General features: G+C 40.8%; 1 protein-coding gene across 1 annotated transcript in view; it reads left to right on the forward strand.

The window, feature by feature from the left end:
* Window positions 1-26,080, forward strand: part of LOC129701603 (uncharacterized) — an 83,169-nt gene that overhangs the window by 38,207 nt on the left and 18,882 nt on the right. Inside the window, exons 4-7 of the mRNA XM_055642895.1 lie at window positions 2,187-2,417; window positions 3,201-3,308; window positions 11,080-11,192; window positions 18,158-18,326. Of these exons, the coding sequence (XP_055498870.1) occupies window positions 2,187-2,417; window positions 3,201-3,308; window positions 11,080-11,192; window positions 18,158-18,326 (621 nt within the window). The remainder of the gene's footprint in view (window positions 1-2,186; window positions 2,418-3,200; window positions 3,309-11,079; window positions 11,193-18,157; window positions 18,327-26,080) is intronic.

Here is a 26,080-nt window from a genome sequence, read left to right on the forward strand (position 1 = left end):
AAGTGTTGCTTTTTTGGATGCCTATCCAGGGCAATATCTTCACAGTAAATGGCTGGGGTCTGATGAGTATTATAGAACAGAGTGATTTAGGTGTGCAATACATAGTTCCTTGGAAGTGCCTTTACAGGTAGCTAAAATAATGCCATATTTCAGCACATTGGCCTCATCGGTCATGGTATTGAGTACAGGAGTCAGTGTGTTATATTACCACTGTACAAGGTGCTGGTGAGGCCACAGTTAAGGTATTGTGTTCAGTTTGGAACATAAGGGGATAAGGGGACTAGATCGGGTAGATGCACAGAATCATTTACCCAGAATAGCGGAATCAAGAACCAGAGGACATCGGTTTAAGCTGAGAGGAATGTTTTCATAGGAATCAGTGGCAATGTTTTTACAGGAAACGTGGTGGGCATATGGAATGAGCTGCCAGAGGAGGTAGTTGAGGCAGAAACTATAACAACATATAAAAGACATTTCGAAAGGTACATCGATAAAAAAGATTCAGAGGGATATGGACCAACCACACAAGTGGGACTAGTATATATCGGTCATCTTGGGCGGCATGTATAAGCTGGGCCAAAGGGTCTGTTTCTGTGCTGCATGAATCTGTGACTCTCTGGATGGGTTCTATTTTAGTCTAATAGAAACATAGAAAATAGGTCCAGGAGTAGGCCATTCAAGCCTGCACCGCCATTCAATATGATCATGGCTGATCATCCAACTCAGTATCCTGTACCTGCTTTCTCTCCATACCCCCTGATCCCTTTAGCCACAAGGGCCACATCTAACTCCCTCTTAAATACAGCCAATGAACTGGCCTCAACTACCTTCTATGGCAGAGAGTTCCAGAGATTCACCACTCTCTGTGTGAAAAATGTTTTTCTCATCTCGGTCCAAAAGGATTTCCCCTTTATGCTTAAACTGTAACCCCTAGTCCTGGACTTCCCCAACATCGGGAACAATCTTCCTGCATCTAGCCTGTCCAACCCCTTAAGAATTTTGTAAGTTTCTATAAGATCCCCCCTCAATCTTCTAAATTCTAGCGAGTACAAGCCAAGTCTATCCAGTCTTTCTTCATATGAAAGTCTTGACATCCCAGGAATCAGTCTGGTGAACCTTCTCTGTACTCCCTCTATGGCAAAGATCTAATGATCTGGTCGTTAGTGCACATGTTGTGGTCATTTTCACCACGCATTTTCAAACTGGGGTATAATTCAGTGACGTGCGGTGAGGTCAATGGCTGGGAGGCACTGGCTAGTATCAGTGGTCCGGCCCTCCCTGTATTGATCACCGCGTCTCCCCGAGGAGAGAGTGGGGTGGAGACGAGGCTCAGAGGGAGTGAGAGAGGAGAGAAGGGAGGGAGAGAGAGAGAATGGAGGGGAAGGGAGATGGGGAGAGAGAAGGGAGGGAGAAATAGAGAAGGGGAGAGAGAGAAGGGGAGAGAGAGAAATTTAATATATTTATGTGTGAAATAAGTTACCTGGACTATGGAAGGTGACGACATGTAGTGAGGGGGTTTACAAACATTACATTGGTGACATACATAGAGATAGTAACAGGCACATGCTTATTGCCCGCGCTCCATGCAGTTTCTGAGGGGTTGCACAATCAGAGGGGAGGCTCAGCTCGTCGCTGCCTCACCTCTCATCTCTCCCTTTATTTGCAGCAGAGCTGCACAAATTTGGCGATTTTTACTATAAAAAATGATTATTCATATAGAAATTACATTTATAGATCACTTGGAAAATAGTTATTTTTTTAATTATTATTTTTCTGTACTTTTCTTAACAGCTATTTTCATTGGGAGTATGACAGGTGAGGCTCTGCTTCCCCTGCCTCCCCTGACCGTACGTCCCTGGTATAAGTACATGAAAATGTAAGGGAACTAATGGTTAAAATAATTTAATATGTTATCAAGGATTTGTTGTGTGCTTCAGTCCATGTGCTTCATGGATCTAACTACATGATATTCAATGTGCTGGTAGATATTCTTATGGGTGTTTTATGTCTGTTAAGAAGCATTGCTTTACTACTTTAGCTTAAGTGATACCAAGGTGCGGCTATTCCAGTTATTCAAAAGCTGAGAAATTTATTGTCTATATTTAATCGGGCTGAATTTGGCATAAATTACTGATGAACTGAGACTATCCAGTATTTCACCATTAACCCATCCCTTTATCTTTAAGGTTTCCAAGGTAACCAATCACAAGTTAAAGTATTAAGCTATCCCCAGTATTGCCGCTATCGGGCAATTCGAAAAAGAATTCAGAAGGCATCAGCCGAGTGCGTTGATGAAGCACAGTTGCTGGCTCTTGGAGGGATCCTTATGATGGATCTGAACACCACGATTCTTTATTGTCGAGAAACATTTGAACATCCAACGCTGGGGAATAACAAGTCTATTTGTGATGAGTTTGGTGAGTGCTGGAAGTTTAATATTTTATTCCTCTATGAATATGATTTCTGTGCTTTTATTTCCAGGACTGGAATTGAATTTCTCTGCACAATCATCAAACTGTCCATTTTGAAATGCCCTTGAATGGGAGGGCTCCGTATTTTATTTACCTTAGCTGGGTCTCTCTAAGAAGGTGGAGGAAGTACTAAAGGAACCAGTCGATCAAGATTGTTTTAGTATGTCCGATTGACAATTCCTCTTTCTAGCTCCCCACTTCCCATTCAGAGACCTTCAATTCTTGTGCTCAGAACGCAAAGGTGCCTCTTGTGAGATTGTTGTGAATGGACAACTAATAAGAAATATATTTCAGTGCATGTTTCTGTCAGTTGTGTGCAACAAATATGACCATTGCAAATTTGGTAGACATATTGTATGTCTAACATTGCTCCAAACAAGGCTAGGCATGATGCACCAAATGTTTTTTCTGTGTTCTTTCAACCTTAAGAGAAAGTGCTCAATGGAATGAATTATGGACGTTTTTAGATTTTCAAAATCACATTTGTAATGTAAACTTTAAGGTGTGGAATTTCCAAGGAGCCTCTTGTATTGATCCATGGCAAATTCCGTGGAAGAGTCAAATAAATACTTTTGAGTTTCCAGTTATTTAATTGAACTGGTTAAAGGCTTCATAAATCTGTCCTAGCATATTAAACAAACCCAATGTAACAGTGAAAAAAGCCATAGTCTAACTGTAATCCTCCTGTAGGTATGCATGTGAGAAACCTATTTTGTGTGTCCTTTCCAGCACCTCATGTCTTGACACGGACTTCAGCCAGGAGAGTGGTGCGGACGAGGCTACATATTACTGCACGACCACAGTCATTCACATTGCTCCATTATCAACTGACAGGAGGTAAGGTTGTCACCTTGCTTTACATGAGATTTTGCCTTGTAATAGAAACTAGAAATCAGTGAATTAATATAAATTATGTCCAGCATACCTAAGACACTTTAACTAGTAATGGAATACAAGCTTAAGTCACTCATGTCCTACTGTGACCCAGGAAGTAAATATGTTCTATTTTCCTTTCCTCGGTGACTCTTGACAGAACTTTGACTATGCTTTGGACACCGAAAACACTATGCGATATAACTCTATCCAGACTTTCTGTCTCTTGCTCAACCGTTGAGGGGAGGAAAATGGTCTATTAAATTGAAATAAACGACAACATTTTAGCAACGTTTATGTAACATCTCTGATATGCATGGCAGCTCATATTATCAATCATCAAACAAAATTTGTCATGGAGTTTGGGACAGATGGTAGATTTTATGAAATAACTTAAAGGAGATGGAGGGGATGTTTGAGCCGAGTTTCAGCATTTTGAGAGCTAAGCAACTAAAAGCATAATTGCTTAATAGTGGAGGAAAAAAAACCTGAGGTTGAACGAGAAGCCAGAACCTGATCTCTGCAGGTTGGTTTGAAATCAGGAGGAGATCATGTGTGCAGAGTTAAATGCTAGGACATTAACATGTGATATGTCTCTGCAAGCATAGACTGACTTAACAATAACAACCACTGAAGGACATGCTGCTCAATACGGTGAAATCATAGATCTTCCAGTTCCTGTAATTCGTTCAGTCACAATGTATCCTGAAATTGTAAAAGAGTCTGACAAAGGGTCTCAACCTGAAACGTCACCCATTCCATCTCTCCAGAGATGCTGCATGTACCACTGAGTTACTCTAGCATTTAGTGTCTATCTACAAAGTATCCTAATTAGCAGTAGAAGTGGAGCAATAGTTGTATCTTTGAGATAAACTCTGTGGAAGTCTATTTGCAGTTGGTCTCATTGAATTGTTGCAGCATAGAGGAGACCATATGGCCGATCATGTCCACAGTCCTTTCAACACTTGTATATTTATTTCATGGTTACCATTACAAGCAGAACACTATTGTAGGAGGCACCATTATGGATACGACTGAAATTAGATCAGGAAACTCAGGAGAGGAGGCACAAGCATTCCCATCAGCGTGTCCTTGAGAGATAACACTTCTGCTTGGACCTCTCCGAGCAATGTCCTTCTTCCTAGGGAGTCCTTCAGGATCAAGGCTGACTTGCTGCCATTCATTTTTGTAGGTTCTGAGGTGGCTCATAAGGCCAACGTAAGAACAATAGACCACAATGAACCATCTGTGGAATCCACATTATTCCTATGGAGATGGAGATGCCAAATAGCCCTCAAATCCGGAGCATGAACAATGATGGCACTCCTGTTTACCAGAACACAGTGTATGCTGCAGTTCCAGAATGTACACGTGCTTACTTGATTTTGATGCTCTCATTGCTGTTGTCCACTGGCATAGTTGATTCTTATTTGTTCACAGCATACTTGACCAACAAATCATCATGTTTGTTGTCAAATGCTAATTTGTGCAGAGTGGTGTTTTGTTTTAATTTCTTTTGAGATTGCGATCTGTCAGCAAATTCAGAATGTAATCTGTAGGAAGGAACTGCAGATGCTGGTTTAAACCGAAGATTGACACAAAATGCTGGAGTAATTCAGCGGGACAGGTAGCATCTCTGGAGAGAAAGAATGGGTGACATTTCAGTCCGAGAGCCGCCTTCAGACTAGTCAGGGGGAAAGGGAAACGAGAGATATAGACAGTGATGTAGAGTGATATAGAACAAATGAATGAAAGATAAGCAAAAAAGTAATGATGATAAAGGAAACAGGCCATTGTTAGCTGTTAGAACAGCTGAGAACAGGAACCTGGTGCAAACTTGGGTGGGGGAAGGATGGAGAGAGAGAGAGGGAATGCAGGGTTTACTTGCCTGCTTTTGAGAGCTAAGCAACTAAAAACATAATTGCTTAATGCTGGAGGGAAAAAAACCTGAGGTTGAACAAGAAGCCAGAACCTGATCTCTGCAGGTTGGAATCAGGAGTAGATGCAGAGTTAAATCCTCAGACACTTTACTTTTGACTCCGGATTATAGGATTGTTTCTTTTGTCACTATCAACAACTGACTTCCAAAATTACTAGGTTTAGATGAAACCACTCTTCAAGGCAATGGAAGTTGCTCCATGGAGAACAACCTGTTCATTGTTCTTAGAAGGACAACGCTCATGCAGTAACATTGTAGCTCCAACCCTGCTGATACCTCCCAGCCAGCCCAACTCTCAATTGCCTCGGCCTGGATGGTTTAGTCTACATTCAGCCCTTCCAGGCACAGTCTTGCTTGAGAAAGCCTTCTACTGCCAACTATCTCTGGCCTTTAGCACTGAAAGGATGGAGAACTAGGACTGACGAAGGCTCACAAAAGACAAGTATGAAGGGAATGCATTGAGTGATTAAGTTCATGTTTATCTGCAATGTGGCTTGGTTTGATTTGATTCATAACTTTAATATTTATTTTATGCTGGTATTTATTTTTGCATTATTGGCAAGTGGATAACAAGGTGAATAGTTACAACGCAAAGAGAAGCAGAAGTTGGTGACCGAGTTATTGAGGAATTGGGGAATTTCCACCCCTCCCATTGTGCAGACCACTTCCATGCTGTTCAAAACTGTTCAGCAGTGTGGGGTGCAGAAGCATTGGTTTTACAAACCAGTAGTTTGCTCTGCCGCTTAGAGTGCAGACCATAGGCATGTAGAAATAACCCTTCTGCAGCTTGCCACAAATAGATAGCCTTTGCATATTAGTAGTCATATTAGCATATTAAGAAAAGGCTATTTTTTTTAAATAGCCTAAGTATCCAATATCCAAATAACAAACCAGTCCCATTCACACAAGAATTCACAATATAACATGATTTTTAAATCCCACTGTCATGAACTTATATGCCAAATGGAAGGAATTTAACGTTTAATTCCCATAAATTAATCTAGAAACATTCACTCTCAATATTGACCATGAAGGTCAATTATTATTTTTTTGCAATTGTAGTAACTACGAAATGACCGTTGTGACGGAAATAGTCATAAACACCCAGACTGCCCTTGAAATTCAAAAATGTGACTAAATTCGCAAAAAACAGATAGGTAAATAAATTACAACTTCTAGCAATAGACCGTCTTTATGTGACTAAAACTTTTGTGGATATTTAGTATAAAAATATTGATCATGGATAGACAATTACACAAAATATAGACGATTTAGATGCTCACAACATGATTGTCCAAAAAAAAGAGAATTTTAATCATCTTGCGAGTGGGTGTTTCTGGAATGCGATCGATTGGAACGTTGCCATTGCCGTGAATTTTAACCCCATATCGGGAGGCAAGACACGGCCGACTCCTTTGGGGACTAAATAACATTTTCACATCGTAAAATTAGACTCGAACCACCCCAAGAAGCAAGATTATATGTGAAATAAACGACTTACCCTTTGTTTTGTCCTGATATTACGATCCATCATGTTGAAGGCGTTGAGGGTGTTTGAAGCCGCTTTTTACTTTAATCCAACTATTAAATTGTCCAGCGATTTAAAAAAAAAATAAAAATAAATAAGTAAATAAATAAAAATAAAATAATAAAAACAGGAAGTCCGATCGATTTTTCTTCATCGACTAGCAGCCCGAGGAAATCCCTCTCTGACAAGCGATACAAACCTGTATTTTAATCCCCACCCCCCCAAAGGCGCCAGAGTCGCACACACAGCCGGTGGCAGATCTGCAGCGCCGCTGAAGGTAGGTTTTGTAACATCGCTAGAATAAGCTGGAAAAATGAGCAGGCAGCATCTATGGAAAGATAAATATTCAACATTTCTGGATGATGCCCCTTCATGAACTTGGAAAATTAGAAAGTGTTTCAAATATTATCATCTGGTGTGGCAGTCTGGGTGCACTATGATAGATGCAGCAGGAGATCCATCTCTTGCTAATGAGCCTGAGGCCCTCAATTGTAGCATTTCCCTTGAAAATGTGTGCCGTACAGAGCTTTCTCGTGGTCAGGTTTAGGAGGTCAACCATGGACCATGATAGGCCTCTGCCTTGGAATGAGGATGGAGGTAGAAGTTGGCCATCAGAACCCAGTATTTGGATAGGCTGTTGCACACAACTTGTGCTGGCTAAGCTGAAAAATATCACAACACCCCTGCTGGACCCTCTGCAATTTGCATATCGGACCAATCCATATGTGGATGACACAGTCAACCTGGGCCTGCACTTCATCCTCCAACATCTAGACTGCCAGGGGACCCATGCGAGGATTTTGTTTGTTGATTTTGCCTCTGCATTCAACACCAATGTGCCAGAGCTACAACACTCCGAGTTGACTGTGCCTGAACCCCTTTTCCTGACAAACAGGAAGCAGCATGTGAGGCTGGGAAAGCACATCTCGGACCCGCAAACACTCAACATAGGAGCACCTCTACTCTCTCTACACCAATGACTACGCCTCCACTGACTACTCTGTCAAGCTTCTCAAGTTTGCGGATGACACAACCCTGATTGGACAGATCCAGGATGGGGAAGCTGGCGTCCTGATGCCATCGCAACAACCTGGAGCTCAATGCTCTTAAGACAGTGGAATTGATTGTAAACGTTTGGAGAGCTCCCCCCAATCTCCCACCGTCAACAACACCACAGTCACATTTGTGGAGTCTTTTAAGTTCCTGGGAACCATCAAAGACTCATCTCCAAGGACCTTAAATGGGGGGCCACCATTGACTCCACAGTCAAAAAGGCACAACAGAGGATATACTTCCTGTGGCAGCTGAGTCAGCACAATCTGCCACAGGCAATGATGGTCCAATTGTATACTGCTATCATAGAGTCCGTCCTCACCTTCTCCATCATGGTCTGGTTTGGCTCACTACTAAGCACGACATCCGGAGGCTGCAGCGAATCATCCAATCAGCTGAGAAGGTTATTGGCTGCAACCTTCCCTCCATTGACGAACTGTACACTGCAAGGGCCAGGAAGCGAGTGGGTAAGATCATCTCTGACCTCTCTCACCCTGGCCACAAACTCTTTGAATCACTTCCCTCTGGAAGGCGACTCCAGACTGTCAAAGTTGCCACAGCCAGACATAAAAACAGCTTTTTTTCCATGAGTAGTAGCTCTACTCAATAACCAAAAATCTGTAGCCTCCTTTTGCTATGGTATTTTATTTAATTCACATGTTTAATCAAAAATGTTTTATTATTATTGTTTAATGTTTTATGTGTCATTCCTAACTGTCACTGTATGTCATGTTGTCACTTGTGGGCAGAGCACCAGGCAAATTCCTTGTATGTGAATACTTGGCCAATAAACATATTCATTCATTCAGGGGGAATGTTGTGCAGGTAATGCAGCTGCCCACAATTCCAAGAACTGATTTTAATTCCGAACTCTGTTCACTGTGTGGACTTTGCACACTCTTCCTGTGATCATTTGGGTTCCTCCTTGTGCTCCAGTTTAACATCCTGAAGACCCGTTAGTTTAATTGACTAACGTAAATAACGCTCTGCATGGCTGGGCAGCAGCAGCAGCAGCAGAATTGGGGAATCAAGTGTTAATGGGTATTTGTGAGAGAATAGGAAATTATACAGGGAATGGAAAAACAAGGAACTGCAGTTGCTGGTTTACACAAATGGACCAAAGTGATGGAGTAACTCCCGTCTGGAGTCTGAAGAAGGGTCCCCAAACCAAAGCACCACCTCTCCATGTTTTCCAGAGATGCTGCTTGACCAGCTGACTTATTCCAGCAATTTGTGTCTTATTGTCAATCTGGGAAACGGATTGCTCTGAAGGACACCATAGACTCAATGGGCTGAATGTCCCTATAAAAAACATTCGACCTTATACCATATGACCCCTGTCTTAAAAAATATATAATTTATTCGGATTAGTAACAAATTGTGCCTGAATTGGTGGTGTGGAGTTGCTTGGACCTTGTTAGCTCAGTTTATTAAAGTATAACGCTAACAATGCCAAGTTCATGCGCTTATCCTCATTCAGTCCACCAATCTTTTGCCAACCAGGTAAATTTTGCAGTGTTGTTAGTCAGTTAAACATTCCCGAAATGCCCTTCTTCCCGAAGATATATGGTTAATGCACATTCTTGGACAAGAAGCCAAAAAAAAAGTCGCAATTGTTTTCATTGGTCGTGGTATGTGCGGGAAGCTACTGATTCGATGTGTTGAGTAAATGGCTTGTTTTGTTCGACATGTCGCTGTTTCAGACGTGATTTGAATTGTCTGATTTAATGTGTGTATTTATCTCGGGAGAGTTTAAGTCATCCCGTCCAAGGGCTTTAAAAAACAGAGAACCAGGAACTTTCAGGAGCCGAGTTTATTTAACCTTATTGATATGAATGTCCTGCAGTACCGATCGCTGTGAGGAATGCATTCTCGAGGTCCGAGTGGAATTTGCACTTTTGATCCGCCATTCGGTGGACTCTGAACCAAAGATCCTATAGAATCTTTGCTCTGAACCAGCGTTGGCCGAGAAAATGTAAAAATGTGCGTATCAAAGATTTTACCAGAACTTAATTTAAACAAAAACAAATCAAATTTCCAAAAGATTAAATAAATAAATGACGTAGGAGATGTTTTTACAGATGCCTATACCATGGAATTTAACGAAGCAATTATACTAGAAAATAAAAGAGGGAAGTTAACCGATAAACCACAAAAATCCATACAATGTTATTGTAAATGGTCAGGAAACTAATTATAAGTTTACATTACAGGAAGGATTGTGCATTTAGTTGGGAGCCAATCGGCCTAAGAGTTCGTTCTAATGAATTTGTGATGGGAGATGGCTGGATAATTAGATGGAAATAGATTGATGTATGTAACATTTGTTAGAAGTGCAGATGGATGGGAGGGGGAGGGTAGCATCAATGTTAAGGTATCGATACAGATTATTTCGTTTACTTTTTGCGCCGCGTTATTTTAAGTGGTGTGATTCGGTGTTTGCGATTGTTTTGGCGGACTTGTCATTTGCATCGAAATAGTTGTGCACAAACGGCCCAACTTGGTAAATGTACTGCGTGCAGTCCGTCAGTGTGGAACAAAGCGAGTTGGGGGTTGGTCGCAGGCATGTGTCGACAAGCTCATGTTGACGGCAGTGCAGATAAGGACCAGCGTTCGTTCGCTTGTCGTTGTTTTTACATTTCAGCGTCGTAATCCAAATCAATGAGAGAAATAGGAAAGGCTCACCGATCCGGACAGCAACACTTTTATGGCATGCTTTTGTTCGTTTGGTAAAGTTAATTCGTTTACAGACGTAGTTCGGAGAGTAGCGTTGAACTCTGCGACCGGGTGCTACAAATGTAGCAATGTCAGCACGTGGGCTGAATCTTAAACCGGGGTTTAATATAAAGCATGGAATGGGGAGCGGCGTGGCTGCCTGCAATGTTTACATTATGTACTGAGGTTGCACTATATTACAGGATAGCCGGTAAATTACCCAAGAGCATTTGGTTAAAATGTACTTCTCAATAGCTGTGATATGTCCCTATTGAAACTCCCCTTCGCGCCGGAGGCAATTCACGACAGGCAGAGAAAGAAAACATTTCAAGACGAGTTTCAGCGGTTGTGGGCAATATTGTGCCTGGAGTCGAGCCCAAGGTTTTGTTTTGGGAAAATAAAAGTGTTGGGGCGGAAAGGAACAGAAAATGAACTACTCCTTGAGGCAGGTACAGCGACTTGCCCACCCACTGACACTTTTCCTGGCTTTATCTTTTCAGCAACCGACATCAAAGGACGATCCCGCATGAAGAAGCGTAAGATTACAATGGTCGACGAGAGTCCCTCGCTGGAGCGTCCGCAGTCCAGCCAGTCGGATGCCAAGGAGAAAAAGGTTTGTAACGCTGGGTCTTTGCATTGAGCACTGGGGGATTTAACCGCCGCTCTGAACACTTTGTCCGATACTACCCCGACTCCACGAACTGGCAACAGGAAGCTCCAATAACATCATTTAGGGAATTTAGTTCGCAGGTTAGTTTCCTGGGCGTATCATTTAATATTTACATGGTGCAATTAAGTGCTTACTTTTATGCTGTCCGATTTCAGTTACATTTAACAAGACCTGCAAAAGATGATTCTGAGTCACGACAGTCAGTTTGAAATTCGGGGGACTCGCACATTGAAGAGAAACTCTAAAGCACTTTGAATATACACTCGCTGTCAATTTGGGTATCAAGCAGTTTATGCAAAGCAAGGAAGCGTCATTTCACATTCAGCAAATGTAGAGAATGCTAGAAATATTCAGTAGGTCAATCAGTATATGTGGACAAATAAATGGTTAACGTTTCAGGTTAGAGACACTAAATTATATTTTTGGTTATTTCAGATTTTTAACATTTGCAGATTTTTTGGTTCGTAGTTTAATATTACCTGGCTGCGCCTTTTGAAAGTTTTGATTTATTCAGGTTTTAGGCCATCCATCTCTTAAGGGGATGACAGAAAAGGTGCTATGTCTAGCAGTGTAGTGCACTGAACTCATGTAGGTAGACAAAATGCTGGAGAAACTCAGCGGGTGAGGCAGCATCTATGGAGCAAAGGAATAGGTGACGTTTCAGGTCGAGATCTCTACCCAAAACGTCACCTCTTCCTTCACTCCATAGATGCTGCCTCAACCGTTGAGTTTCTCCAGCATTTTTGTCTACCTTTGATTTTTCCAGCATCTGCAGTTCTTCCTTAAACTGAACTCATGTACAATGTTTAGTGGCTGATCAATTGTGGGACAAGTCAAAAGGCAATAATGTTACCACCAAACTTCAGATGGTATGTTTCAGTTCAAGCAAACAAAAACAGGCATTTGTCAAATTTCTCTGTTTAGTTTAGAGATCTAGCCCACTGAACTCACACCACCGATCAATTATCTGTAGCAATGTTACAAAATTTTGAGATTTAAAAAATCAAGTCTGCAATTTATCCCATCAGATAAAGCATAACAATAAGTTTAATTTGACACCTAATTCACTTTCATATCTCAAGTAATAAAAAAGTTATGGCCATTTTCATACTCGGAAATCAGCATCTTGTTCCCTATTGATTTTCTATGGACATAACAAAAAAGCTGTGATCATGGACAGTCAAAAGCCCATAACCTTCTTAAAAATTAAGAGAACTGAATGAAATTTTCAGTTATCATAGATTGAACCATTCTGAAACAAATATAAAATAATCTTACTTGGAGGACCTGAAATTAAAGCATATAATTAGTTAGTTACCCAATTGTAGCTAATTTCAAACTTCAATTACTAGATCTAAACATCTATCCATTTCTTAATAAATGATTAACATTTTTAAATAGCCTAAGTGTCCAAATAATATTCACAAATAATTCACAATAAAACATGATTTTTAAATCTCATTTACATCAATTTATAGGCCAAATGGAAGGAATTTAGTGTTTAATTGCAGTAAATTAAAGTCATTTAAATCGGCTTTCTAGTGGGATCCTGTGAACGCGCTGGTTTAGAACGTTCACATTGCGCTGGATTTGTGCCCCCAAATGCCCAGAAAAATACTGCGGGATATAAAGAGCCCAAAATGAACTATTCGCTATAGAAAACTTTATATACAGGGTTCTTAAGAAGCCCCTTTTAATGTAAAAATAAGGTACATACCTTTAATTGTTTGCTTTATAAAACCCTGGAGCTGCGAGAGGTCGCGGGTTTAGAGAGTGGTTTTTAAACTACTATAACTATTATACAAGGCCATAAAAACTAATAATACCTTTTGCGACGGGGTCTTTCAGCGATTTTCCGTTAATGATTTACTAGGCTGAACATTTTCGATTGCAACAGCCTAGTAAAAATTGCGTTTTAAACCCGCCCCCTCTAAACAGCGCCAAAATCACACACACGGGGCTGGGACAGATTCTCAGCCACGATTCAGGTAGGCTTTGTAACATACCTATTATCTGTACACTTGTTCTATGTCCCACACAGTAACAGCAATTTACAGAAGCCAATTAACCTACAAACCTGCATGTCTTTGGAATGTGGGAGGAAACGAGAGCACTGGAGAAAACCCCTGTGATCACAGGGAGGGCATGCAAGCCCAACACACAGTACCCATGGTCTGGATCGAACCCTGGTCCGTAGCGCTGTGAGGCAGCAGCTCGACCGCTGCCCTACTATGTTACCCTAGTCTAGGCAATAGTAAGTTGCAGTGCCCTCCATAATGTTTGGGACAAAGACCCATCATTTATTTATTTGCCTCTGTACTACACAATTTGAGATTTGTAATAGAAAAAAAATCACATGTGGTTAAAGTGCACATTGTCAGATTTTAATAAAGGCCATTTTTATACATTTTGGTTTCACTATGTAGAAATTACAGCTGTGTTTATACATAGTCCCCTCATTTCAGGGCACCATGATGTTTGGGATTCAGCAATGTCATGTAAATGAAAGTAGTCATGTTTAGTATTTTGTTGCATATCCATTGCATGCAATGACTGCTTGAAGTCATGAACATCACCAGTTGCTGGGTGTCTTCTCTGGTGATGATCTGCCAGGCCTGTATTGCAGCCATCTTTAGCTTGTGCTTGTTTCTGTTTTCTCTTCAGCATATGAAAAGCATGCACAATTAGGTACAGATTGGGTGATTGACTTGGCCACTCAAGAATTTACCATTTTTTAGCGTTGAAAAAGTCCTTTGTTGCTTTAGCAACATGTTTAAGATCATTGGCTTGCTGTAGAATGAACTGCCAGCCAATGAATTGTGAGGCATTTGTTTGAACTCGAGCAGATAGGATGTGTCTATACACTTTAGAATTCATTATGCTACTACCATCAGCACTTGTATCATCAATGAAGATAGGTGAGCCAGTACCTTCAGCAGCATCCATGCCCAGGCCATAACACCCCCACCACTGTGTTTCACAGATTAGGTGATATGCTTTGGATCTAGGGCAGTTCCTTCCCTCTTCCAAACTTTGCTCTTGCCATCAATCTGATATGTTAATCTTCATCTCATCTGTCCACTACACAGTTTTCCAGAACTGTGGTTGCTCTTTTAAGTACTTCTTGGCAAACTATAACCTGGCCATCCTATTTTTGCAGCTAACCAGTGGTTTGCATCTTGCAGTGTAGCCTCTGTATTTCTGTTCATGAAGTCTTCTGCAGACAGTGGTCATTGACAAATCCACACCTGACTCCTGAAGAGTGTTTTTCTGATCTGTCGGACAGGTGTTTGGGGATTTTTCTTTATTATAGAGAGAATTCTTCTTTCATCAGCTGTGGAGGTCTTTCTTGGCCTGCCAGTCCCTTTGTGATTAGTAAGCTCACCTCACCAGTGCTCTCTTTCTTCTCAATTATGTTCCGAACAGTTGATTTTGGTCAGCCTAAGGGTTGGCTGATGTCTCTAACAGTTTTATTCTTGCTTCTCAGTCTCATTATGGCTTCTTTGACTTTCATTGGCACAACTTGGTCCTCATGTTGATAAACGGCAATAAAAGTTTCCAAGGTGATGGAAAGACTGGAGGAAAGACTAGGTGCTGAGAGCTCTCTTCTACCTGCATTAAGGAGGCAATTAAACACACCTGAGCAGTTACAAGCACACGTGAAGCCATGTGTCCCAAACATTATGGTGCCCTGAAATGGGGGGGGGGGGCCTATGTATAAACACTGCTGTAATTTCTACATTTAAACCAAAATGTATAAGAATGGCCTTTAATAACATCTGACAATGTACACTTTAACCATTTTTTTTCTATTACCATTCTCAAATTGTGGAGTATAGAGGCAAATGAATAAATGATTTAAGAAGAAAGGCATAGGTTTAGTGAGCAAATTCCAAATGCCATGCCTGAAATAGCTAAATGCATTTGGGTGCCAATGGTCAAAGTGATGTAAATCATCAAACCTTCCGCAGGTGCAGTTGGAGGAACTGATAAATTGAATAAACATTGAGCTGGAGAAGGTCGGCGGAATAGGCAGAGAACGAAAAACATAGATGAAGATTTCACTCAGTGGACGATCAGAATAGGGGTGATGTTATTGAGCAAGGTGGCTGGAAGGGATTTGGTACCCGTTTCAAACCTTGGTACTGGATTAAGCAAATGGTCGGGAATTAATTGTAGTTAAACTGTGGGAGTTAGGGCAGCACAGTGACGCAGCGGTAGAGTTGCTGCCTTACAACGGCAGAGACCTGGGTTCGATCCTGAGTACGGATGCCACCTGTATAGAGTTTGCACGTTCTCCCTGTGACTGCGTGGGTTTTCTCTGTGGTGCTCCAGTTTCCTCCTACATTCCAAAGACGGACAGGTTTGTAGGTTAATTGGCTTCTATAAATTGTCCCTGGTGTGTAGGATATTGCTAGTGTATGGGTGATAATTTGTCAGCACGGACTCGGTGGGCCGAAGGGCCTGTTTCCATGCTTTATGTCTAAATCCTAAAGTGTGAAGTGGGGGTTCAAAAGGGCAATGTTTTGTTCAGCTGTTAATGGAAAGAGGGGTTATCTTGCATATTGTGAAGAATTTATTGGTAGATTTCCTCCCTGGAGGTCAGCCTGATTGACACGCTAAGTTCCCAGATAGTTGGGAACCACACCGGCACAGAGCACAAGATCAAGCAAATCCAATCCATGCCCCGGGAGTGGTAGGGGAGTTGTTTGATCGATTATCCCAGTAGTATAGTATTGAGCACAGCTTTTTGGTCCACCATCCCAGGAGTGATGGGGATTGAATCCTGGCAACATTATGAAGGGTGGGTGGGGGCAGCACTTCTGTTTTATCAGGATGTGTGGAGCTTGATATATTTGCCATTGGCATCCCCAAGAAACAGCACGTGGGCAAGAAATAGATGGGGTGGGGAAATATCAAGGGGACTCCATTCTCTATGCCATGAAGACCTCCATTCTAACAAAAGCATCAGGGCAGTAAATTAAACTGGCTTAAACACAGTTATTAACCTTTACTTTCCCAGCTAATTTAAACTTTAAAAAAATTGCCGTATCATGATAATAATTGGAATATTGAGTTTGTTTTGAAATTAATTTCAGTTTTGATTCGGTTTCCCATTTTGGCAGATGGAGCTGCCTTGAATTTAAAGGATGTAGTGACCTAGATTTTAATTCCTTTTTTCACCACTTCCTGCTCACCGACTGAATCCACACTCTATAAAGTCCCATTGAGGGTCATTCGTGTTATTGGCAAATCATGCTTGTGCCTGCTCAAATCAATTCTTCAGCCAATACAGGGTGAAAAGTAGATTATGCTTGTAATTATCCCGCGGCCTTTTCTGGATTTGGTATCTAACAATATCACAATCAGGTCTCCACTTACCCAACGGAATAAATGAGCACCTGTTTGTAAATGGGCCACTTCAGGAAGTTAAATAATTATTTTTGTGCATACACCTTAATATTTGTGGTGGACCAATCTTTGTGCATCAATTTAATGAATTTGAAACCATCAGGGAAGGAAAAACTGGTTTGACCAGCTGACTTTTGCAGGTAATACAAAAGCAAAATTGTGTGATTGTTAAAACAAATTTAAATAAATAATGCTGGAAATATTCCATAACAGCCATGGATCAAGCAGCAGCTGACAATCTGGACCACCTGATTAAAGGGGCATTGAGTTGAAACATTATCTTTGCTTTTCCTCTCCACAGATGCTACCTGACTTGTCTATTTTCAGCTCACTTTTTATTACTCATTTCCATCATCTGCAATATTTTTATTAGGTAGAATGATATCGAGCCCTGAGGGATAAATGGATGTTTTCGATTGTATGGTTTTCACACCCTGTTGTTCCACATTGCTTAGTTAAGTGCTTCTTATTCATAAGAAAATGAGCCATTAATGTTTTTTAACAGTCATTCGTTGTTCTACGATCTCTCCTGACCAGATTTGACTGTTTATAATTACTTTAATCTGATTTGGCTCAACATGGACTTGGTATTCCTTTCTTTACTAGTTGTACTGTGGAGGAACTTGGTACCTCCGCAACCCTATCTGTTAAGAGTAGGACATCTTTCCACTTTGCTCTGGTGCTGGTGTTCTTCTTTCTGCAGCTTTGTATCTTTGTCTTGCATCATTCTTTCCTTTTAATTTGAAATTAAAGACTTTAGCTGGGAAATGTAGGTTAGTGAACAATTGCTAAATAGATTCCATTTACCACCATTGGCACATTTCATTAGGGTAGAACATCGATTTGTACACCAGAAAATAATACTGAGGGAAATAATTGAGAAAGAACTGCAGATGCTGGAAAAAACAAAGGTAGACAAAAATGATGGAGAATCTCAGCAGGTGAGGCAGCATCTATGGAGTGAAGGAATAGGTTAGTTTGAGCTGCCCCTGAACTCTCATCAGCCTCTGCAAGACATGAATTACCCTTGCATTCTTGACAAAAGTTCTGTTTCAGGGGCACGTCAGATGATATTACTCTTTGCGTGGGGCACCTTTAGAGTATCGTAGGGAATTTTGACCAGGTTGTCCTCGGGGAACACAATGGTTGGGAACTGCTGTGCCATCAGTCTTCTTAGTGAGTACTAGACTGGGATGTCGGCCAGATAAATTGAGACCTTTTGACTTTTGGACTTGCTTCAATGCACTGACTGTTAGCCACCCCATCCCCCGTCTCCTTTACCTGCTAACCAATCTAGGCCTAGGCAATGATCAATATTCCTCCCACTATCCCCAAAATGCACAACCTGTCGTCCCACCCCCACCCCCCCCTCCCCCAACTGCTGGTGTCATCCCCACAGACATGTTCCAAACTTCAACGAGCTTGTCATTTTGGCTTTCTAGTTACATAATGGTTCTGCTTTTTTATTATTTATTTCAATGGAACTTTATTTTCAGGACAAAGTTGACTCAGAAAATATGGCATCCGGAAATGCACAAGCAGATCACGCAGACAATCCAAGTGAGCTGCTTTCTGCAGAACAACGCTTCCTAAAGGCCTTGCACAGCTTCATGTGTGATCGCAATACCCCCATTGCCAGAATACCTCACCTGGGCTTCAAGAAAAGTAAGACACATTGCTGTGAAACCAGTCTTAAGTTATTTGATACTCGAGCCAGAAATCAGTTGATGGGTTCGCATTTCATGAATGGGAATATTGTTTGGTGTGTGAATGTTGCTCTTCACCATTAAATTGTTCCCAAACTCCATTTTGTTCCTTGCATCATTACATGCCGCATGTGAAGTTGGATCTGTTCTGCCCCTTGTAAATACCTACGCTGATCTGGTCTTTGGGTGCTGTTCAAAACTAATTCTATTGAATTTTATTGCTTTTTTTCCTGGGGAATTGCCTGCACTCTTATGAATAGCAACGTGATTAGGTGTGATGAAATTCAGGAAGATGGTCAACACTTCAGATGGTTGCAAGAAATATTTTTTTAGATATCACTTTTTAGATATCACTGTCAAATTTAATCTATCACATGCTTAAATACAAGGATGTTCTTCTCAACACACAGAAGAGTGAAGTGATTTTCCAAGTGATAAACATAACAAAATGGTAGCTATTCACTTGTATTTATTGGTAATGCTTAAAATTATGTCTTCATATATTTTGACAGTAGTTCCTGCTGGTCACTGAAAAAACTGTTTGTACAGTCAGTACATATGTCCATTGACTCTTGCTTGATTCTAAGTAGGATGAATGAAAGAGATTGTTGTATTAATGTAATCAAATAGAAATGGCCATTGTTCTTGGTAGACACTGCCCCTTCAAAGCAATAAATATCCAGGTGAATAAAGGGGCTGAAAGGGAACATTTGCGCTCCTTAGTAGTAAATTGCAAAATATTGATCATGGCAGAATGATTGTGCTTGTGATTCATTTGAAAATTTGAAAAAAAAGCTTCCTGAAGAGTCTAAAGAGGATTATTATATTGAAATATTTATTTGCATTTGATTCTTTTTATGGACCAAGGGTGTGGGAACCCTGTCACAAACAGCCTTGCTACTTTTCCTGGTTGATAAGTTGGTCTTCTTCAAAAATCTGTCATCTTCTACCTTTCAATGCGAGATTTAATGTACAAAGGAAATGATATGATGTGGCAGCTGCTCAGTGCCGCTTTGTGGTGAAGATAGTCCACAAGAAACGGTAACCTGATCATAATCCAGAACATGACCAACCCATGTGGTGATACTGAAGGTAAAAGAAAACACTGGAAGAACTTAACAGTTCAAGAAGCATCTCTGGAGACTTGCACCTTCTGTCTCTGTAGATGCTGAATGACCAGTAGGTTCTTCTAACATTCCATTGCAGGAAGAAATTGCATTTGCAGGTTTGTACCATAGATAGACACAAAATGCTGGAGTAACTTAGCGGGTCAGGCAGCATCTCTGGAGAAAAAGAATAGGCAATGTTTTGGGTTGGAACCCTTCTCAGACGGAAGGTAGTGGGGGGGGGGGGGGGGGGGAATAAACTGAAAGTGAGTAAAGGCCAAATCAGGGCTGGCAACAGATGACTTCAGGAAGGGTGGTGCACATAATGGCGCATTGTTGGCTTGGGAAGGTGTGATAACGAGAGAGATGCAAGGATGGGAACAGTAGAACAGGTAGGACAACTAGGGTTGGGGAGGGAATGGAGAAGGTACTTGAAATTGGGGAAATCAGTGTTCATACCACAGGGTTGTGAACTGCCGAAGCAAAATATGAGGAGTTATGAACCATTACTCCTGCCACAAGATCAGGATTTTTCTACAATGCTCAAAATATAGTTTCCTACCACACGACCAAGCGTGTATCCATTTTGTTATATTATCAACAAACACCAATATTGATCTCCAATCTTTCTTGATCCTGACTAATCAATATTAAAGAATCAAAAAAAATTATCCTGCAGGAAATTGTAAAATAAAACAGAAAGTGCTGAAAAATTTAGCAGATTGGGCAGCATCTTAGGGAAGAGAACACTTGAGACTGACCAGATAATTATACAGCATATAATCGTGATGAGCTTACTGGAATTACAACAGACATCATCCTAATTGAACATAATTTCAGCTGGATATAAAAATAAAAAATAAATAATTGCTATTAATTTGCTGAGTAATATTTTTCTCAACGTTTTGCTGTGCACTTGACTCTCTGAAAAGGGATAGATATAATGCTGGAGTAACTCAGCGGAACAGGTAGCATCTCTGGAGAGAAGGAATGGGTGACGTTTCAGGTCGGGTCTAAAGAAGGGTCTCGACCCGAAACGTCTCCCATTCCTTCTCTCCAGTGGTGCTACCTGTCCCGCTGAATTACTCCGACATTTTGTGTCTACCTTTTATTTAAACAAGCATTTGCAGTTCTTTCTAACACATCTCTTATAGGGGAGATAGGTTTAACCATTATCGAAGCAACTGACACGATACTTTTTCTTGTTTTATTGTTTTGTTAATGGACGTATTTTGTTGATGATACTTCTCTCCAGAGGGTGATCAGAAGAGCTGCCAGTTAAAGTGGAAGTCCCAAGCTTGTATTAGTAAAGTTGTTTAATGATTCTTCAAAAAGACAGATTGCCAAGGTTTGATGTTACTGATGAACCACACCGCTGGGATTTGTTAGACATTTTAGACATCTGTGCTGCAGGTAGTAATATTAAGCATGTTCAAACGTGAACATAGACATCCCAACAAAATTCCTGTGAGGCATCTAAAGCCTTGCATCCTTTGACCAGCAGACTGCATACTAATCTGTCTGGCTTTAATATTTATGTCTTATGCTGCATGTCACTTTTTTTTTTTTTTTTTTTTTTTTTTTTTTGTTTTTGTTTTTTTTGTTTTTTTAATTTCAAAATAGACTTTATTCAATTGATAAATATATACAATTCCTGAACCATTCAAACAAACAAAATTCATCCGACATTTTCGGAGACTATACAAATGCATACCTCTCCAGACTCTTTTTGCAAACCCACACTCTGCAAAGAGGTGGGCAACCGTCTCCTCTCCACCGCAACTGTCCCGGGGGCAGCGTGCGCTGGTAGTGAGGTTCCGACGGTGCAGGATGGATCTAACTGAGAGGGCTCCCCTCACCGCCAGCCAAGCCAGGTCTTGGTGCTTGTTGGTCAGTTCTGGCGATGAGGCATTTTGCCAAACAAGCTGGGCAGTCTGCTCTGGGAACCACGCCACCGGATCCATCGAGTCCTTTCCCTGCAGTGCCTGCAGGACATTCCGTGCTGACCACTGCCGCATGTTACTGTGTATTTATATACAGGGTATGGGGTTGTAGCTAGTGACTGGGCTTGTGGCAATGCTTTTTTTCCCTTTGTCTCTTATCCAAAGACACAGCATGGAAAGGCAGAGTTCGCTGGAAGGAAAATTCAGGGAGGCTGTACAATGAGTGGGCAAATCTTTGTCCACTCCTGAACTGAAAATACTTTTTCAATGTGCAGTTGCTGTGCAATTAGGCCCAAAGTGTACTACAACCTTGCATGGATAATGTGTCAATTTTTGTTGAGATTTAGTTAACTGCAAAGTGGGCAATGACTATAAAACAAGAGGTTTCAAGTAATCAAAGTTTGTAGGTGCTTCCTGCTGATGGGATACACAATTTGTTTCCCATGTCTTGGATTTTGCAGATTTCATCTGCTTATTACTGAACACAGTCTTTGACCCAATGCATGTTTATTTAGTTTAATAGTTAAGCCTTATTGTAACCTTTGGAACGTTTGAACATAAATGCTTCTGATATAATTTTCGGAAAGCCTCACAGATAGTAATACATTGCCCCAAAAGTGATGTGGTTCAAGAATAGGAAACATAATATTTGAAGAATTTTTCAACGTCTTTACTACCACAAGCTATGGGATAGTGTGATTTATGTCCCCCTGGGCATTCTGAAAACAAAATTGTTTTGTAATTCACCTCAGAAATATACAGAGAACAAAGGACCTTTCTAGAGTGATAAAGGCCAACTAAATATAGACAAATTTCTTTCATTAGTCATCCTTGCACCAAGATAGATGATCATGAACCTGAACCAGTGATTTTCCCCTTAACTAACCAGATTAAGAAATGTCATCTGTAAGTTGGATCCATAAAGCCAATGGAATGGGATGTTTCTTCATTGTTTTGATGCTGTTAGAATGTAGAACCGTGCAGCACAGGAGCAGGCCCTTTGACCTTCCATGTCTGCACCAACCATAATGCAAATCTAACAAGGCCCATTTGTCTAGATATTTCTGTATCACTCTATTCTGTGCCTATTCATGTGAAATGTTACTGTAAAATTCTTTTTTTCTCATATTTCTCATTTATTCACACACACTCACACTCACACTTTGCCCTGGCACAATACTGACATTACTCTCATTAAATTCATCCTGTCAGCTTGTGACAGAAGCAGTCCATCGCTCCTTGGTTTTCTTCACGTTATTTGCAACCTTTAACGTGATCCACCATGGAATACATCTTCAACACCTCTCCACTGTCAACCAGCTGGGTGGGTCTAGACTGCTTGAACTATATTCCTATCCATGCATCCAAAGCCAGAGAGTTACCAGCAATGGTTTCTTTTCCTGCACCTGCCCCCTTATTTTGGAGTTCGGTCCCTTTATTTATGACTCTCACACTAGCTCAATAACTCAAGGTTATCCATAACTTAATTGTCCTGATCCAAATTTACACTGTGTGATGTTTGTGTCTCGCACCTGAAGTTACTGACCTACAATGCTTCTAAGTTGAGCAACATTTCAAATTTGAAATGGTCTTGAATCCCTCCCTCCCCATTTACTTAGTTTCCTCCAGCTGCGAACTTCCAAGTTAACTGCATTCTAATTCTGACATCTATGACCTTGAATAGCTTAGCCAGTGGTGGTCATGCCCCAAGATTCTTTGGAGTATTTTCGAACATTTTTGCTACTTTACAAAGTCAAGTGTTTGATTATAAGCATTGGGAATGGAGCAATGAAATACATTGCCGTCCATAATGTTTGGGACATGTAAAATGGATAATCATTTCGGTCTATTTACTTTTTCATACAGAAGTGCAATCCGTGTGCAGTGACGCAATCTGTTTAACAGGTTGAGGTACATTTAGCCTACTGCTATGTCACTGACTGTGGCCTTTACTTCAGCCAGTGATACTGAAAGCTGACAGCCACCTTCAATCGTCCCAGTAATAATTCCAAACATTCCAATTATAATGATAGCTGCATCCAACCATGAGATTGAAGAACTGCAGTGATCATGTCAGATGATGAGCTGCAAGGCTAGTTTGCTGGACCACCTGCCAGATAAAAAATCACACATTTTTGCTAAGAGGAAAACAATCAGAATTCGAATCATAAGGCAGAAATTGTGATGTCAGAAATGAAGGTTATTCTTTGGTTAAGAAACACCCAAAGATAGTAAAAATGTTCTGCCAACAGACCCAAATATCTCCAATCTCCTGTTGCCCATCTCTACTCTGTGTTGGCAGGAGATCAGCAAGGAAACAGCCTTGGTGCATAATTACGTATGCAATGATTTTTCAAAACTATTGTTTTGGGAATCATGTAGATAGATTACGTGAATTGTGGGGCCTCTTACAATTGATTGCAGTAGAGAGTGGAAAACTAGAATAGAGCGATGGGAAAGGGACAAAACCAAGCAAGTGATAGGTGGATACAGCTTACTGGGATGCATTAAGCGATAGGTGGACTAAGTGACCAAGGGGACAAAAGGATGACATATAAGGAGAAGAGGGGTGAAATGTAAAGCAAGAGGGAGGAATGCAGGTGGAAGGGTACAGGAGGAGGTGAGGGAGAGGTAATAAAAGGGAAATAAGGGACGGGGATGGGAAATGAATGAGTGTACGAAGAAAGGAAAGGATCAAGGTAACTGGGGGTGGGAGATTGTGGGTGAAATGGTTGTGCAATGGGGTACAAGTGTTGGCGAGCTTTTATTGACCATATTGCTGATGAGGCTGGACCAGGGTAAATTATTGGTGATATTTACACACAGGAAATTGAACCTCAACCACCTCCACATCACCATCATTGATGCAGACTGAGACATATATTCTACCATTTCCAGAAGTTGATGACTGGCTCCTTCATTTTGTTGACATTGAGGGAAAGGTTGTTGTCTTGACGCCATGCCACAAAGATCTCTTCATATTCTCTGTCTTGTCATTGCTCGAGATCCAGCCCACTACTGGTGGTATCATCTGCAAACCTGTAAATTGAGTTAGACCAGAATTTGGCAATATGATCGCAAGTATAAATGGAGTATAGTAAGGTACTGAGAGTGCAGCCTCGCAGGGCATCGGTGTTGAGAATTGTAGTGGAGGATGATTTGACACTTATCATTACTGATGGACGGCTATGAATCAGGAAGTCCCGTTGCAGAGGATGTTGCATGAGTCCTAGGTCTGGGAGTTTGGTTTGAATTGTGTTGATGGCAGAACGACAGTCGATAAATAGGTGTCTGACACAGGTCCTTGTTAGAGATTAGTATAAGGCCAGGAGATGGCATCTGTCATGAACCTATTCTGTGGTAGAGAATTCCATATTCACCATTCTTTAGATGAAGAAATCTTTGGTGAAATTTATGCATATCAATCTGCATTTGCATTTTCCCCATTCACTCATCTTGTTCAAATCACATTGGAGCCTTTTTGTACCCTTTTATAAGCATGATTTCATTTTAATAAACCCATGCTGACTTTGCCCAATCCTGTTACTGCTTTTGGTGTCTTATTTTTGCTGTAATTGGCTTTAATTCTGTTTTTTTGCCTCCTTTTTTATATAATGTGGCTGCATTTGTTGTCCTCCAGACTCTAAAGAACTTTGAAGGGTAAACACCAAAGTATCCACTAATTCCAGGACTATTTCCTTCGATACACTAGGATGTGGATTATTAAACCTTGGAGATTTATAACCTTTAGACCTATTACATTCCCCAATATTTTTTTTACTAGTAATGATTTCTGATTTTCTCCTTTGCATTAAATCCCTTGGATCTTTCACGTATCTGCCGATATCTGATGTCCACCTTTGTGAAGGTAGAACCATGGTATGTGTTTAATTGCTCAGCCATTTCATCGTTTCCAATTATAATTTCCTGTTTCTGATTGTAGGTGACCTATATTTGTTTTCACTATCCCCTCTCTCTCCACATATTTGTATAACAATTATAATGTTTTTATGCTCCCTATAATCTCACTCTAGTATTCTATTGTCTAAATATTTTTAATGGATAATTGCTGATTTTTAAATGTCCCAATTCTCAGCCCTGCTGCTGTTCTAGCCATTTTAAATTATCCAATGACATCCCTAAGTTCCTTCATCAAACATAGTTAAGCTCTCATTCTGGACTTTTTCAGCCAATAATGAATAATTTAGAAATGTATTTTTATTAATTTGGAATGGTCATCAAACGCAAGTGAGTACTATTGTATTGCATTGGCTATTAAGCATTTGCCATGAAGCTCCCTCATTAGGACAAGACAGGTCTACACAGATTACGTTTATCTCTCACCAAATAAGGCACTGCAAAATGGAAGGGAGAACTCTTGAATATTAACTTAACAATCACGACAGGACAGAACTGGCAAATCATTTACATGCAAGCAGGTTCAGAAAAGTAGTTTAGACAATAGGTGCAGGAGTAGGCTATTTGGTCCTTCGAGCCAGCACTGCCATTCACGGTGATCATGACTGACCATCCACAATCAGTACCCTGTTCTTGCCTCCTCCCCATATCCCCTGACTCTGCTATATTTAAGAGCATATCTAACTCTCTCTTGAAAGCATCTAGAGAATTGGCCTCCACTGCCTTCTGAGGCAGAGAATTCCACA

The sequence above is a fragment of the Leucoraja erinacea genome, chromosome 11, assembly GCF_028641065.1.
Source record: "Leucoraja erinacea ecotype New England chromosome 11, Leri_hhj_1, whole genome shotgun sequence".
Taxonomy (NCBI): Eukaryota; Metazoa; Chordata; class Chondrichthyes; order Rajiformes; family Rajidae; genus Leucoraja; species Leucoraja erinaceus.